At 36.7% G+C, this 17,921-nt stretch overlaps 1 protein-coding gene across 2 annotated transcripts; it reads right to left on the reverse strand.

The window, feature by feature from the left end:
- Nucleotides 1-2,158: 2,158 nt before the first annotated feature.
- SPINK6 (serine peptidase inhibitor Kazal type 6) lies at nt 2,159-17,382 on the reverse strand. Of its 2 annotated transcripts, XM_014730426.3 has the most exons (5): nt 17,112-17,382; nt 13,927-13,949; nt 5,839-5,913; nt 3,022-3,137; nt 2,159-2,392 (listed from the first exon to the last, which is right to left on the reverse strand). In XM_014730426.3, the coding sequence occupies exons 1-5, from the start codon at nt 17,167-17,169 to the stop codon at nt 2,347-2,349; spliced, it is 318 nt and encodes a 105-aa protein (XP_014585912.1). In that variant the 5' UTR covers nt 17,170-17,382; the 3' UTR covers nt 2,159-2,346. The 2 variants fall into 2 exon arrangements, with proteins under 2 accessions (XP_014585912.1, XP_014585913.1); XM_014730427.3 differs by lacking the exon at nt 5,839-5,913 and having other exon boundaries at nt 17,112-17,356.
- Nucleotides 17,383-17,921: the final 539 nt, after the last annotated feature.

Genomic DNA, 17,921 nt, shown 5'->3' on the forward strand with positions numbered 1-17,921 from the left:
ACTTCAAGGGGCAGTACTTTCAAAGACGCTTAATGAGTCAATTGTCAAACTACGCATAGTGCTCTACATGTTTACATTAGAAGGAGCCAAATTACTTCAGGGAGTAGAAACTAAAGAGGAGAAATGGCTTTAATTTCTGTTATGAGCAGGAAATTTAGTATATAGAAAAAAATGACAGAAAAAATAAAACACCTGATCAGAATTTTCAAAAATGTTAAATGAACAGAAGACAGACATTTAAAAAAATTACATAAAGACTGAGAAAAAAACAAAAATATCCTGATCAGCGAAGACAGTATAATGCTGAAACTGCAGAGAGAGCATGATAATAAAAGCTACTGATTTCTTGAGTTCTTGTCACATATCAAGGACTATTTAAGTGCTTACATGGATCATGCTCTTAATCTTCACAATACATCTTGGAAGTATATACTACTATCCCCATTTTACAGGGGAGTAAATCATAATACAAAGAAGTCAAATGACTTGTTCAAAAACACATAGCTTATGGCAGAACTGTGACGCACATTCCGGTCAGTGTGACTTAGAGATCTCCCCTCTTAGGATTGCCTTTCTCTAATTATATATTATGTGATCATTTCTCTCCAGCAAGGAGAGTATTCCTTAAGCATGAAACAGAACAAATCCCAAGCTTATAAGAGTAGAAGGCAGATATTTTTCTAGCATAACTTAATCCAATCCCTCACTCTTTATCTAAATAACAGATGCATCCCCCAGTTTAGTTGTCTTCTTCAATTATACACATAAAGGATAGTATCTATGTGCATAAAATATAATTGAGATTTTCAAAGCAGAAATGTGAACTTGATATTTTTAGTTAACACATTTTATACAGCAGAATAGAAGCAAAAAATCTTACTGACTACAAAGTCTTTCATGATTTGGGTTCATTCCTCTCTGATCTTATCACGTATTATTGGCCCACTCACTCACTCCTCTTCAGTCACCATTACTTCCTTGCTGAACCTTGCACAAATTGGATGTGGTCCAGACTTAAGGAAGGTGCTCTAGCTTCTCCTTTTGCTCTTCCCCAGGGTATTTACTTGGCCAGCTCCTTCATCTCTACATCTTCCCAATAAGAACTGACTTAGTACTACAATTGGCCACCGCCTCTCCCCAAACATGACTATGTCATTTACTTGTTTATTGTGTTTATTGTTTTTGTCCATTTCTCCCTGCTGGAATGTAAACTTCATTAATATAGGGATTTTTTGCCCTTCTTACCTCCACTTGTAACTGTATCCCAAGAACCAAGAACAGAGTTTGTCACAGAGTAGACACCCAGTAAATGTTCATTGATGGTTATCCCTAGTAAATGCACCTAGAGATGTGTTCTGTGTGAGTTCACCCAGGAAGATGTTATTTGTAAAAACACACTCTGCTACTTGAAAGTACTCGAAGGGAGACTTCCATCTGGATTGCTCAGAATGAGGTATTAATGTACCCAACTTGTCCTCACAGAATTGAGCCAGGAACATGGAGACTGAGCTGGTTTCAAAAGAGCTGTGTTGTAAACATGACTCTTTTATTAACTGGAGATTTTTTCTTTGGCAGTAACTAGTTAAACTTTCTCTCAGCCTTAAGATTCCTCCTGCTTCAATCAGTTCTCTCATTCCACAATTAAGATCAATTGACTACATTCTTTAAATGTACACACTTCTAGAGACTCTGCATCTATTCACTGTTTATTAAATATTTATTCACTTTTTTCTATCTGCTAGACCCTTTGATGTTGCTAGGAAACCAAATAATGTGTGTCTTTACACATTATGTAGTCCAAATCCATCATTCCATAGAGATGAGAAAACTATGGTCCAGAAAGAACAAACATTTTAATTTTATATAAAATACTTTTCCTAAAATTGGGAAGAACAGATGTTATGTGATCTAAGACTTAAATAATAGATATTGTAAAATAATTGTAAGCATCATATATGATCATGTTGTTAAAAATTCTTCATTAACCACATGGAATTCCAGGAATAAGAAAGGGGACGGGATTTTTCCCAAGATCCCTCAGTGACTGCATGGTTGATTTAGATCAAAAAACAGGTCTTTTTCTCTAAGTTTATGCCAGGTCAGTTCTTTCATTTTGTATCTGTATCTTTTCTTGATCTCAAAGTAAAAACACCAGCAATGCTTCTGCAGAATTTACTTTATTGACAAGTGAATCAAAGGAAATATATATGTATTTAACTGCCCAAGACCCAGACAGAGTGGAAGGTGAGTCTTTATAAACTTGAGGGATCTGCTAGAGAAAAGTAAAAGCAGAAGCGAGAAAAGGATGAGAGAGCTGACAAGTCAGCATGAAACACTGGCTCTAATTCAGCATTTTCCCTGGTGCTTCAGGTTGATCTTCCCACCACTTTTCCTATAAAAGAGAAAGACAAATATGTGCTTAATGCAATAGCATAAATATTCATCACAGTGGTTGAAAAGTGTTTAATTATGTCATAGTCCATGTAATCATTTGATTCCACAGGTATCCATGTCTACAATTTGGCAGAGGTTAATTAAATGCACTCAGAGTTGACATCTGCCTAATTGCAGAAAACATGAATCTTAAATTTCAGACTTTTAGTAAGGCTTAGACTTTTGGTTTCAATTGTTCACTTGCTGAGAGTAAATATATATACAAGTAGAAAAGGTAAAAGTAACAGCAGAAATAATGGCAAAGAGACTATATAGTGTCACAGTTTATCGTGATAGAAGATGAAAGAAGCTGAACCAAATATTAAGGCATTTGGCATTTTATGGTGGACCATATATTCAGGACTTTCAGTAATAACAAAGTAAAATAACTAATATTTTTTCAAATAACTTATGTAATTTACTTTATTTTGGTTTTGATCTATTTGTTTTCGGTTCATTTGTCCAAAACTTGTTTCTTCAGTCTCTATGGGTGGGTATAAGTAGAACTTTTTAGAATATCTCAAGGAAAACATCTTATTCTGGGAGTTTGTGTTTGCAAGGGACAGGTTTGGTGAGTATGATACTTACGCCACCGCCTTACAGAAGGAACACTTATTGCCATATGTCTGGCCATCAGAGCCACAGTGTGGATCAGATTCCCGAGTGCAGAAGACCTTAGGATCTTGGAACTCACCACAATTGACCTACCAAAGTAAACATAGTGACATTGCTAGTGCATCCTATTTATGGGACTATCCCTCAGAATAGAAGCTTTGGATAGCAAACTTAAAATTTTATACATATATAATGATAATGATGATATATATATATATACACACAATGATATATATAATGATAATGATAAGTATATATATCATTGTATAGCCACATAACTATAGATATATACAGATCTTCTTCAACATACAGTAGGGTTGCATCCCAATAAATCCAACATAAGTTGAAAATATCATAGGGAAAACATGCATTTAATACACTCAATGTACTCAGCATCATAGCTTAGCCTAGCTTAACTTAAAAGTTCTCAGAACAGTTATTAGCTTACAGTTAGGCAAAACCATCTAATACAAAGACTATTTTATAATAAAGTGTCGAATATCTCATGTAATTTACTGATTGCTGTAGTGAAAGTGAAAAACAGAATGGTTGCATGGGTACAGAATGATTCTAAGTGTGTCGGTTGTTTACCCTGTGATCATGGCCCAGCGTTACAAGAGAGCATCATGCTGTACATTGCAAGTCCAGGAAAAGTTCAAAATTCAAAGTATGGTTTCTGCTGAATGTGTATCATTTTTGCACCACTATAAAGTTGAAAAGTCAATCGTACGTTGAACTATCATAAATTGGGGACCATCTGTATATACATAGTTGTGGTATAAAGCTTCCTGAAATAGAAAATAGCTCTCCTTATCTACCTAACTAGAATATATTAAACATAATTGAATCTTTCTTTTTGAGACACAGGAAGTCCATTTCTGTAGCTGTTGTATTCAGGAGTAAGCTAATGATGTAAGGCAGATTTGTAAGGAGTAAGGAGTAAGGCAAATGCTATAGGTAGGACTTCTTGCTAAAACACTAAATTGTTCCAACTATGAGTAGTTATTGGTTTGTAAGTGAAAAAAAATCTTTTTTTTTACTGTATTAATGTGACTCTAAAGTCCACCTTCTGTATTGCTATAAAGATATGGAAGATCGTTGCAAAGAGCTCCCAGACATTCTCTGAGGGCTTGTTAGTTTTCCCCGTAGGTGCCAGATCAATTTATTATCTCTTGAAAACAAAATTTTAATGTCTTTATATTAACTTTGTCTCAGAGTCTTTTGTAGAATTTGAACTGTTACGCTTGCTACGATAACTTGGTAATGGCTGCCTAAGGTGCCATGTTTAGGATTCTGAGGTTGCATTCAGCCTTGGTGAGAACACAGCTATGACTGATTAGGAATCATGATCATGGGGTCTATAAAAGGAATGGTAGCACCTATGCCACCATATCTCCCCTCAGTTAGTGGTCTATCAGTAGTCTGGAGTTTTAAGATTCTTTTCAATTCAATGCCAATCAAGTCAGTATTTGGTGAGCAAATGACATTTGAGTCATTTTATTCCAGGCAATGCACAATAGGTAGAACTGAACTTCTCCAAATTTCAGCTGTGTGGAATGAAAGGATATTTCAACATAAATGGAGGATATTTTACCCTATCCTAGTTCCGTTAAAATAATATTGTCATGTTTATCAATTGCTTCATAGTATTCAAACTACTCTTATATGGATTTTACTCAGTTAATCTTGCAATAACCCTGAGATGTATACTGAGTAATAATATATTAAGCAATTTACAGAAGTGAATACTGATCCTCAGGAAAATTAAGTGGCTTACTAAAGCCACACAAGCAGGAAGCATTGAGACCAGGCTTGAACATACTCCTTCTCATTGCTAATCCAAAATTTCCAACAATCTAGTATGGTTGATTTCTAACTCATTCTCACTGAAAGAAATAAAAACCAATTGTCACTAGGTACCCTTGACTACACTTATAGTCAGGACATGTAAACATCATTAAAATAGCTTATTTGGGACATGTTTGAGCATAAGTAAGAGGAATTATTTGTTTAAGATGTTAGCAAAACTTTATGCAGTGACAAAGCTCTCCAAAGCTTTGCGTGATAAAATGCTCAGCAAAAGACACATACAATTGAATTTAAAAATATTATCATATGTGTCAGATTTATGGCATCTAAGACAATCAAAGACATGTTTTTTTGAAATTTAGCATCTGCCCTACTGAGATTGGGTAGTATGATGCTTAGCAGAGGTCTTCTGAGGGCTTGGTTGTGTAGAATATCCCTAGGCTTCTTGCAGTCCCAGCCACAGTCCTGCTTTTCTCCACTGCTCTTAAAGATAACTCTACCCTCTCGTACCACTTCTAGGACACTAATACTTCCTTTAGTTCTCCAAATGGAAAAAAGGCTGGAAAATGTTTAGGGCATTATAAACTGTAAGACACTTTTTTCTCAAAAGCTAATGTATTCTGTATTTACATCATTAATGCACACATTTGCAGGTATGTGCTTGAGTCAAGAAAGAGCTGTAAACCACATTGATATTTTCATTTATTTCACAAATAGGCAATAAGTAACCAATATTTGGAAGACGTGGTACTGGGTGCTGGTGATACAACGAGGCATCAGTTATAAACAATAGCTCAATAAGTTCACCATCGTATTTGTATTAGGAAAGCAGAGAAGATCATAGGTAATTACAGCATCATGTGTGATAAATACCACAGTAGGACAAGCACATGTGGAAGCTGAGGAAAGGGCATCTCAGTCAGAGATGTGTGTGTGTCTACAGTCAGAGCAGTGAGGAAAAGAAAAAAGAAAGTCTCTTACGTGAGAGAGACGCTTCCTTAAGCCACCTTTCCTTAGCAATCGGCCCTCTGATCTTGCGATCCAGCCTCTTTTGTCCTTTAGAAAGGAGATATGGAAGTGGCACTTGGGGAAAACATTCACTTTGAGAGTTTCTAGACCCCTACCTCACTCCCCAAGCCCACTTTTCCCCTTCCCCTGCCCCCTGGGAATGAGACTAGGAAGAGCAAAGGATTTCAATAAATCAAATCAATCAAATGGCATATGAGCAAATTTTCTTAGAACATAGATGTATTTCATACTTTTAAATTGTAGCATCTTTGATGATCCCTGAAGTAAGCTGAAGAATCATGTTATAGAACTTGTTCTGCCGTTCGCCATTAGCTAGTTGTGTCACTTAGACAAAGCACTCAGTATCTGCACCTCAATTTTCTTAACCAAAATTTTTCAAAAAAATAACAGTTGCCACACGTCATTCCTAGAGTTGTTATAAGGATCAAATGCGGTCATAGAAGAGTTGTAGAAGGTCAGTGTGGAATACTTGAAATAGTCCTGGACTAAGAGTACAGAAAATAAGCTTCTTATTGTAGGCTTGCCCTCGCTGTAGCTCTCATCACATTCTGAAAGGCATCTGTGACTCACACGAAACATTAAACACCATCGGCCTAGTTGTCTCTAAGGACACTTCCAGGTATGGTGATCTAAGATTGAGCAGTGACTTCTTTCGGTGAAGTGGCTTAAACAAAGCCGAGTTCTTAGTTCTTCAACTGGGCGAGAGAAATAACAACTATGCTGAAATGTTTCCTCCTTTCTATCTGGAGGCCCCTCTTCATTCACTGTGTGAGAAATTTTAGCATGGTGACAGAAAACAGAAAATGGCCACTCTCTGAGAGTCCCAGATGTTGGGCAAGGTAAAGAACGCCTTTGCAGAGCCAGCCAGAAAGCCCCTCTGTGAAGCAAAGAGCACAGCAGAGGAATATCAGAGTTGGGACCAGAAAGAGACCACAACTCTCACAACTTGAAGAGAAGTAGGCTAAGATTTCTGAATGTCATGCCTTTCCTCTGCCTAAATTTCCTCTCCTCTTTTATATTTTTATTTTAAACTCTTAAATAAAATTCAAACAATTGATTTCTCAGTGGAAGTGAAAGCAAGTCTAGACCAAGGGTCATGGTTGGATTATCTTTTCTCTTTTAAAGTTTCCTCCATGAAGCATTTAGGAAATCCAGGAAAATCTCCCCCCCCCCCCCCCCCCCCCCCACCTCTCACCAAATCTATTTAAGACATCCTAATGCTCTGTAAGGCTGGGGGATTGTCTCGTAGATGGAGTTAGAGTGACCTGAGTTTGAATTCTGCTTCTCCTACTTACTAGCTCCTTTACCTCTTGCAAACATTTCACTGCTCTGAGTTTAAATTTCTTCATCTTTAACAGGGGCTGGGAATGCCTATCTTCTAGGGTTATTGTAATGAAAAATCCTTTGAAAATACTTTGTAAAGTTTCATATATCATGTGAAAGATTGTTATTATAAACACTAACAATGTGAATTGTGTCACATTCTAGAATTTTTGGAGCCCGTATTTCTTATCCTATTTTAGTGAATTTTTTTTTTTTGATGTTTTCCAGATTAGTGTTGGATTTAACAATCACCTCCATTTAGTTTCCAGAGCCTACTTCTAGGCACTTGGGTGCCAATGTTTAGTATCAGCCTGACCCCTTGTGGTTATTCAAAGAATTGTACCTTTAAAAATGCTCTGGAATAGAGCGACACTTTCAGTACCCAGATTAGTCATTGTTGCTAATGGTGACTACAAAATATTTAGCTTGGCTGGAAAATGAGCAATCACTAAAGTGACTAAAGAGTCAGGACCATTGATATTTTAGTCTAGCACTTTGGTTCTACAATAATGCCAATGCAAATTTGCAGTCACTTTTACATACACACCTAGGGTGTAGGTCTTCATCTCTTCTTCCTTTTACTGAAAAATATGACCTATGTGGTTAGATCAGCTCTTTTCTTTATCATACTAGTTTTCTTCCCCCTCTCTGATTTGGCTTCTACTTCCTGTTCCACACCGTTTCCGCACATCCAAAACTACTGTAAAAAATGACACCTTTCAGGATACACCCATTGGCTATTTATAAAACGTTCATGATTTCTCTATGGTATGTGCTGTGCTTGATCATGCCCATCTTTTTGAAACTCTTTCCTGCCTTCTGTAGTATGTCAGTACTCTGGCTCTCCAACTATTTCTTCTCTATTCCTTTTTTTGTCTTTTCTATTTTCTTCCTGGGTATTCATTATGGTCATTTTCAAGAAAATTTTATATATTTGATTTTCTCTCTCTAAGAACATGTATTTTCCCAGATGACACTGATGAGTCCTAGACTTTTTTTCCCTTTGAGTCTTCATCAAAATCTCAAACTCTAATTCCTAATTGTCAGAAATATACAGGACACCTTTCATCAACAGTTTGATTATACTTAATACTCATTTATGTCCAAAACATAACTTTGTCTTTCCCTCCAAACTAGTTTTACATTCTAGTTTTTCAATTTTTTCATAAGAGCACCATTCTTCAGATTTCTCAACCTACCCTCAGATTAAAACATTGCCATTCCTTTCCCTTTGCAGGTGCTTCCTTTTGTGTATTTCTTTATCTCAAGTCCTCTTCATCAATTCTAAATTTGCTGCCTATACCCACTGTCAACATTTCTTCTCTTAGCCAATACAATAAATTCTGCTCTCTCTGCTTCCATTTCCTCCAAATTTCAAAATCCCTCCTACATGTGGCGACAAGTTACTTTGAACTATTGTTTTCATTATAATACTTCTTTGCTTAAGAAGAGAGGATAATAAACACTCTCGGAAATTTGTTTAGAAAATTATACGGCTCAAAACACTTTCACATGCACTGCTCAGTGGCCTTCTGTTGCAGATCAGAGGTAGCATGGAGCTATGGAAGCTCACTCAATATGGAGTCAGGGGTCCTGAGATGTTGACTTCACAGCTTTACTACTGTTGGTAAATTTGAGTCAGCGAGGTCCACCTTCTGAGGACTCAGATTTCCTAACCTTAGTTAAGTTGTAAGTGCTAGCCAACATCTCCAAACTGTGTTTAGATATTCTGTCAGCATATTAATTATCAGTGAGTTCAAGCTCACTAGGAAAAATGAATAGCTCCAAACATATTCTGGTCATGGAGCATTGTTTCACTAACTGTTCCAAAATTCATCACATCTTTATCTTAAAATACAAACAAAAATAAACTTAGATATACCAAAAATTATTCTAACAGAAAAGGATTGCCAATCACAGTTTTTGAGAAATTTGTTATATTAATTCATTTAAATAACTCTTTAAGGATGTGGTTCCCAAATAACAGCCGAGTAGGAAAATAAGAAAAATAAAGTATGATGGAGTAAGTGCTTCTAAAAGCAAAATTTATTCAGTTCAAAGGACTGTCCATCTTCTGAGATGATGTCTTTCAAGCATTTTGGTGTTATACTACAATTGCTTTAATGAAGGCTGTTGATGGTAAGTAGTAGTTTCATTTTTTAATTATTATTAAAAATAATAATTGCTATTATGTTATTATTATTTTAAATAAACATTTCTACTTGGCAAATCAAAGACTCGGCAGCATATTAGTCCTTTACATTTATAGGGAAAATTTTACAAGACCATGAATTCCAAAAGTACAGGAACATGCCCTTTGTTTAGCTTGAATAATCCTTTTGAAAGAACATGAAACTTTTATAAATCTAGAGTTTAGACTGCTAACTATAATCTCCCATCAGATGCTTCATCAAGGAGAGACTTCTTGGCATGAGAAGAATGACGTGAGTTTTGGAGGAAATCTTTCTTCCTTCCGTCTTGGCTGGATTAGACTTGAGCAGACATGCTCCTACGGTTAGTTTCAACTTCTTCTGCCTGGCACTGGGACTGCCACCCTTCTTCCAGATATGCAAAAGAGAAATGGTAGCCTTGATGCCATCTGAAAGGTGGCACCCTCCCTGTCCTTCATATGTGAGTAGAAAAGAGACAGTGGTCTTTGCAAGACAGGCTTAGTTCATACTTATTCAGCTAGCTAAGGCCAGAAGGGGCTTTAAAGATCATGGAATCCAGACCTTCAAACAAAGGCTATGAGAAGGGAAGAGACGCTCTTCAAACCACACAGTCAGTAAGTATTTGAATTAGACTCATCTATATTGTCTCCAAAGCATTTGAGCTCCAAAATTCAGTGCTTCTCAGCACTGGATAATTATTTAGAATGCAGATTCAAAACCTCCCACCTACATGATTATTATTCAGCAAGTCTGGCATGGTGCCTGGGGATCTACATATTTAGTAAGTATCCCACGTGATCCTAAAGGAAACAGACTATACAACTTAGGCCATTCTAAAGAAATAGAATCAGTAAACACAGGCATACCTAGTTTTATTGCACTTCACTCTATTGCATATTTACAAACTGAAGTTTTCTGGCAACCCTGCATTGAGCAAGTCTGTGGGTGCCATTATTCCAACAGCATTTGCTCACTTTGTGTCTGTGTCACATTTGGGAATTCTCACAATATTTCAAACTTTTTCATTATTACTATACTTGTTATGGTGATCTATGATCAGTGATCTTTGATGTTACTATTGTAGTTGTTTTGGGGTGCCACAAGTTGTATCCATATGAGACACTAACTTAATTGATAAACGGTGTGTGTGTTCTTACTGCTCCACCCCCTAGCCATTCCCTCATCTCTCTCCCTCTCCTTGGGCCTCCTTATTCCCTGAAACAAAACAATATTGAAATTAGGCCAATTAATAACCCTACAATGGCCTCTAAGTGTTCAAGTGAAAGGAAGAGTCACATGTCTCTCACTTTAAATCATAAGCTAGAAATGATCAAGCTTAATGAGGGAGGCATGTCAAAAGCTGAAACAAGCCAAAAGCTAGGCCTCTTGTGCTGAATGGTTAGCTAAGTTGCGAATGCAAAGGAAAAGTTCTTGAAGGAAATTAAAAGTGCTATTCCAGTGAACACAGGGATGATAAGAAAGTAAAACAACCTTATTGCTGATATGGAGAAAGTTTAAGTGGTCTGGATAGAAGATCAAACCAGCCACAACATTCCCTTAGGCCAAAACCTAATTCAGAACAAGGCCCTAATTCTCTTCAATTCCATGAAGGCTGAGAGAGGTGACGAAGGTGGGTGCAGAAGAAAAGTTTGAAGCTAGCAGAGGTTTGTTCATGAGTTTTAAAGAAAGAAGCTGTCTCCGTAACAGAAAAGTGCAGGTGAAGCAGCAAGTGCTGATGTAGAAGCTGCAGCAAGCTATCCAGAAGGTCTAGATGAGATCATTAATGAAGATGGCTACACTAAACAACAGATTTTGAATGCAGATGAAACAGATTTATATTACAAGAGCATACCATCTAGGACTTTCATAACTAGAGATGAGAAGTCACTGTGCCTGGTTTCAAAGCTTCAAAGGACAGGCTGAATCTCTTGTTACGGGCTAATGTAACTGATGACTTTAAGTAGAAGCCAATGCTCATTTACTGTTCTGAAAATCCCAGGACCCTTAAGAATGATGCTAAATCTGCTCTGCCTGTGCTCTATAAATGGAACAACAAAGCCTGGATGAGAGCACATCTGTTTACAACATGGTTCACTGAATATCTGAATATTTTAAGCCTACTGTTGAGATCTATTGCTCAGAAAAAAAAGATTCCTCTCAAAACATTACTGCTCATTAACAATGCACCTGCTCACCCAAGAGCTCTGATGGAGATGTGCAATGAGATTAACACAACATTCCTTCTTCAGCCCATGGATCAAGGAATAATTTTGACTTTCAAGTCTTATTCTTTAAGAAATATGGCTATAGATGCCATAGTGATTCCTCTGATGGACCTGGGCAAAGTAAATTGAAAACCTTATGGAAAGAATTCACCATGCTAAATGCCATTAAGAACATCCATGATTCATGAAAAGAGGTGAAAATATTAACATTAACAGGAATTCGGAAAAAATTTATTCCAGCCCTCGTGGATGACTTTGGGGGGGGTTCAAGACTTCAGTGGAGGAAGTAACTGCAGATGTGGTGGAAATAGCAAGAGAACTAGAATTATAAGTGGAACCTGAAGATGTGGCTGAATTGTTGCAATCTCATGATAAAACCTAACGGATGAGGAGCTGCTTCTTATGGATGAGCAAAGAAAGTGGTTTCTTGAGATGGAAACTACTCCTGGTGAAGATGCAATGAAGATTGTTGAAATGACAACAAAGAATTTAGAATATTATATAAGCTTAGTTAATAAAGCAGCAACAGGGCTTGAGAGGTTTGAACTCAATTTTGAAAGAGCTTTTACTGTAGGTAAAATGCTATCAAACATTGCACGGTATAGAAAACTCATTCATGAAAGGAAGAGTCAATCAATGCAACAAACTTCATTGTTGTCTTATTTTAAGAAATTGAGGCAGCCATCCCAACCTTCAGCAGCCACCACCCCGATCAGTCAGCAGCCATCAACATCTAGGCAAAACCCTCCACCTGCAAAAAAATTGTGACTTGCTGAAGCCTCAGATGATGGTTAGTACTTTTCAGCAATAAAGCATTTTTTAATTGAGGTGTGTACATTGTTTTTTTAGACATAACTATTTCACACTTAATAGACTATGGTATAGTGTAACCATAACATTTTTATGCACTGCAAAAGCAAAAAGTTTGTTTGACTTGCTTTATTGCAATATTCACCTTACTGTGGTGGTCTGGAACTGAACCTCAGTTTCTCTGAGGTATGACTGTAGTAGACTTTAAAGGAACTTTAGAAAACACTGAAAATCTAGGAAGCATTAAAAATCTGCAAAATCAAAACCCAAAGAAAGGAAGCAACTTGCATGTTAAGGAGAAAATTGGGATTGAATTCCATATCTTTTAAATCTGTCTGCAATGATCTTCTCATCTTTTACTACCTTATGGGATATGAAATGTGTTGGCTCGATCTTATGTCCTTTCCTTGTTTGTTTGTTTTGATGTTTAATGTAGACCATGCTACCATATGTATTTAAACATAAGAAGAAATAAATTTTAATATGTACAATTATATATACCAACACAAACACTCATGTGTGCATGCATTAATACACACAAGTGAACACACACACTGGCAGTTGATTTTAAGGCATCATCCATTGTAAGATGCATCTCAATTTCTGAGATGCCAAAATTTGGGGAAAAAACTTTATGCAGTGTAATAACTGCACTAGGATTGGAAAATTGTTTTCAACTCCTTTGCTAACTCCAATCAGTTGGCAGTAGTGTCTGGAAACTTTTAATGCCAAGAGCTCTTGAGCACAACAAGGCTAAACAACAACTAATGCCAAGGTCAAGTAGAAATGTTCAGTATGGACACAGGAACAAGACAGAGCAAATGCACTTGTCTGTGTTGTCTTTTGATAGTGAGAACAAGAAAATTAGAAAAAAGTTAGTGGGTTAATTTGGAAAAAATCAGCTAAACAATGAAAATAATTTGTGCCCATTCCAATTTTTAACACAAATTGTGTTTAAGTTTGAATCAGTTTGTGTATACACAATACAAAGCGTTAAACAAGTTTTCTGTCTACTCTTGGTTGCCTTACTTCTAAAAAGGAAATAATCTCTGTCCTATCTCAGTTAGAAGCTATTAATTGTTAATCAATAAATAGTCCTTTTATAGTTTACCAAATCTCCCACATAGTTTATGCAATTTAAATATAACTCCTATGAAGTGAATAATATTCCTTTTCTATAGTTGTGGAAATTGCAGCTCAGGAAAGCTGAGTAACTTGCCCAAGATCACATAGTAAAATTAATGATAGAGCAAGAACGTTATCACAGATTCATCCAATTTTTATTATATTCATTCTACTTTAACAAAATCTGAGAATGGGCATTTAGGCTCTTTTAAACTAAAAACAGAATACTCCTAGAGAGATTGTAGTTAAAAAACAAATTACTTCCACTGATTGGTCTGCTTCCTCATTGCTTTTGCTCTTTTACCCATAGACAAACCTCTCTTTGGCCAGGGAATACCAGGCAAGCACCACCCAACTCTGAAGAACAGATAAAAATATGCACTGACCCGTCCTCCTTGACTGAAGACACCTGAAAAAAAGCACAGAATTCAAACACTGTAATTTCTGAATGTGCAAAAGGTGGGATTTGCAAAATGAGGAAATCTCCAAGCCTGGACCAGAACTTGTTCTTGGTTCTTGGCCATCCCAACAAGTCATGGCATGCTTGTTTTATTTTTCATGCTTGCTCACTTCTTAGGGAGCCGTAGAAATCTGAAAAGTGATGTAAGGAGATGGACCATGATGGAGTAATATTTCTTAGAGTTTGGGGTGGAGTGAGAGAAAATGGGTCAAGGATCTGGAGACTCATGTTACAGTCCCGGCTCGGTGACTCATTTACTGTGCGAATGACCTTATCATCTCTGGTCTTACTTTGGAGAAATTGGGTTGGAAAGCCTCTTCTCACTTTGACATTCCAAGGTCCAGTGATTTCACCCCCTCCTGAAAGCCTTTTTTACAGGCAGCTGGGGAAGAGATTAACTTTGTTGTTTGTTTCTTGAGTCCAAAATTACTCTTTGCCCTCTCTACACAACTTTGAAGACATGGCATAAATATAGACCAGCAAGGATAAACTCATTCTCTTTTCTGAGACTCTTTTCTCCTGCCACATCTCTAAATTTCTGAAAGAGAAAAGAATTCCATAAATGCAGTCTTGCTTCTCTCTGTCCCCTAAATCATTATGATTATGTGTGTAATTTTAGGTTGGGGCTAATTAGCCCAGTGGTTAAAATACTGAAATAGTAAAAGTCTTAGGTTTAATCCTCATATGAGCTGCTCAGTTTTGATCTCTGGTCATTTCTGTGGAACTCTTAATGAGAGCAACCCCTCTCATGTGTAAGCCCAAGACCTCCTGGATGACGGAAAGTATATGAATAAGTGCAATCCTTCTCCAGTGATAGTCAGCACTTGTGGGAGGACAACCGGAAATACTTTAAAGTATATTCTCTGTTAAAGAGGATAAAGAGAGAACAAGGCTTTTACACTGGAAAGGAAGTTAACTATCATCTACTATAGGGATGGCTGACCTCAGTGCAGCAGTGTGGCTGGTTATTAAAAATATAGATTCTTGGGACAATCACCTGAAAATTCCATTATATAAGACCAAATAGGGCCTGGAAGCCTATATTTTTATAACCACTCCAAGTGATTTTTATGACCAGGGAAAACTCATTGTTACAATTTTCAGCCTTTTGTTCACTGTACAAATCTTTTATCAGAAGAAGAGAGATTTTGGGGCTGGCCCCGTGGCCGAGTGGTTAAGTTCGCGCGCTCCGCTGCAGGCGGCCCAGTGTTTCGTTAGTTCGAATCCTGGGCGCGGACACGGCACTGCTCATCAAACCACGCTGAGGCAGCGTCCCACATGCCACAACTAGAAGGACCCACAACGAAGAATACACAACTATGTACCGGAGGGCTTTGGGGAGAAAAAGGAAAAAATAAAATCTTTAAAAAAAAAAAAAAAAAGAAAGGAAAAAACCTACATATTAAAAAAAAAAAAAAAAAAAAAAAGAAGAAGAGAGATTTTACTCAATATATCCTCTGTAGGAAATGTCAAGGCAGATGCAGGATTAATATCTACAATGCCAAGTCCAATCTAGTATCGTATTATTAATTTTCAATAATAGCAATATTAATAGACATTTACTGAACGCTTACTGTGTCACCTCTACTAAGTTAAGCACTTTACATTCATTTTCTCATTTAATTTCCCAGATAGGGCTAGTTCTTTTATATCCATCTTGCAAATGAGGAAAAAGAGACTCAGAAAGGTCACACAGCTATAAAATGGAGATGGAAGGACTGAAATCTATCTCTCTTGGTCTCAACATTAAGACTCTTAGGCACTACGTCTGTAAAGAAACATGTTTTGGCAAATTAAATGTATTAGTCACCTAGATCCAATTAAAAGATAGTTCACCATTGTGAAGTTAAGTAATAAGAGGATATCAATTAGTTTCTGAAACTATCTTTGCAAGTAAATTGTAATATGGTCACATTTATTTTTTTACTCCATCTCAGCAGTTGACAGAGGCACTCATTCAAGTTATCTGGCTTTAGTAGTCAAGTTTACTACATAACATCAGAAGAGTCCTTTATTCAATTTCTTTAATATTTCTAAATATATTTTTTTATGTTTCCAGTGAACAATGGCTTCTCCATCTACTCAATCTCATTGAAAAATTGTTGTTTTTACATGTTCAGGCATTTAAAATCTCTGATAGCAGCAAAACTCAACTACTTTTGTTGCAGAAAATGATGCATTAGACATGGAAGATCCCAGGATGATCTCGTTTCCAGCATTCTACAAATAAGAGAATGTCTAAGAGACTTGAGCTATTTCTCCAGTTGACACAGGCCATTGGTGGAAGAGATGGGCCTACATCTTGGGTCCAGAGACTCTAGCATGTGCTTTGCCCACTATGACAGCTTAGAGTAGAATAATAAAGAAGAAACAGACACAGTGGCCCTGTTCGTTCACATGGTCCTGTGACGAAAAACATCATACTGAAGCTTAATTGTCCTCTGAATAATCTGAATTGATAGAATATATGACTACTTTTCATTAAGGCGGCCAAAGATATTCCTCTGCTTGAAGAATTGTTTTATTCACCAGCAGCATTTATGTTTCTGCATTCTAAGGTTTGATAACTTTTTGTGAAGGATTCTCTAACTGAATTGCCTTTTATTCCCTTGTTTCCATTTTAATTAAGTTCCAATCATAAGAATAATAAGGACAGAAAATCTTTCCTTGGTCTTGGAAAGTCAAACTAATATTTAAAACAACTACCCATCCTTCAGATTAGTCTGTGGAACAAACATCAACTGTGATGTCTAGAAGACCTGAATTCAATCTCCAAATTCTAATTACTAGTTGCAAATCCTTTGGCAATTTTCTTAACTTCTTTGTGTCACAGTTGTCTTGTATGTAGAATGTGGATATGAATATCTTGCTATGTATATTGAAGATAATGCATAAAAGCCATTAGAACATGCCTAAAATATAGTATATGCTCAACAAAAAAGTTATCATTGTTACTATCACCATTTTCATCATCACAATCTTTGTCACCATTCTGTTGATCTCAGAATTGGTCTTTCATATCAAAATTGTTAGCATTTTGAAATATGGTGGACAAATATAATTTCAAGTTCGGTATAAATAATGGATTTTAATTTTAAGAAAAAAACTCACCTGAGAAAAAGCAGAAAAGAGCCAGAGAGAGGAGCAGAAAGACACCTGATATTTTCATGGTGCCAGTTAGCTCACTCCGATCAAGGCTGCTTTCTTCAGCTCAGGTTCTCTGTTGAGACACTTCCCAGAGCACTAAACACATACTCAGACATATATATAGACATGATCGAAGGAGTTGTGATCTCCACCTCCTTTATAAAATCACATTCTAAAACCACATGCACACCTATACACTTTAGACATTTATTAGGACCTGTCACCAGCTTAAAGAAATGTTTCATGCTCCCCATCAATCTTAGAAGTTAGACAATTACATGAGTCACCCCTTAGATCTTGTTAATAGAGAATGTCATTTTCCACGAGTAGTCTACATTTTCCTGACAACCAATACATCCTCCCTGCTCTTCCCTCTGAGGTTTTACTATTAAAGGGATGATTCACTGGCGGATCCCCACTTGATGCCTATGTCTCCTTCAGACAGGTCCTACATGTCTACGGTTCAGATGAGTAACTACAGGGGAATGGAAACTTGGGCGTAACTGGGATTTTCAGAGTCCGCATCACCCAAAGTCTACCTGAGAGAGACAGATATTCTATATTGTCACCAGAACTGCATCGGAAAAAGCATTTTCTGGATTCTGGCAGGAATCAGCTTGTTAATTTTTTAAATCATTATTGTAGTCAAATGCCAGTGGTTTTCAATTTTCAAGTGAAAGTGAAGAAGGGACTCAAGGTATTTTTTTTAATTTGTAAAAAAATAAATTATGTATTTTTAAAAGTTACTGAAATGAGGAATATTTAATATTTCCC

This window comes from Equus caballus, chromosome 14, assembly GCF_041296265.1.
Source record: "Equus caballus isolate H_3958 breed thoroughbred chromosome 14, TB-T2T, whole genome shotgun sequence".
Lineage (NCBI taxonomy): Eukaryota > Metazoa > Chordata > Mammalia > Perissodactyla > Equidae > Equus > Equus caballus.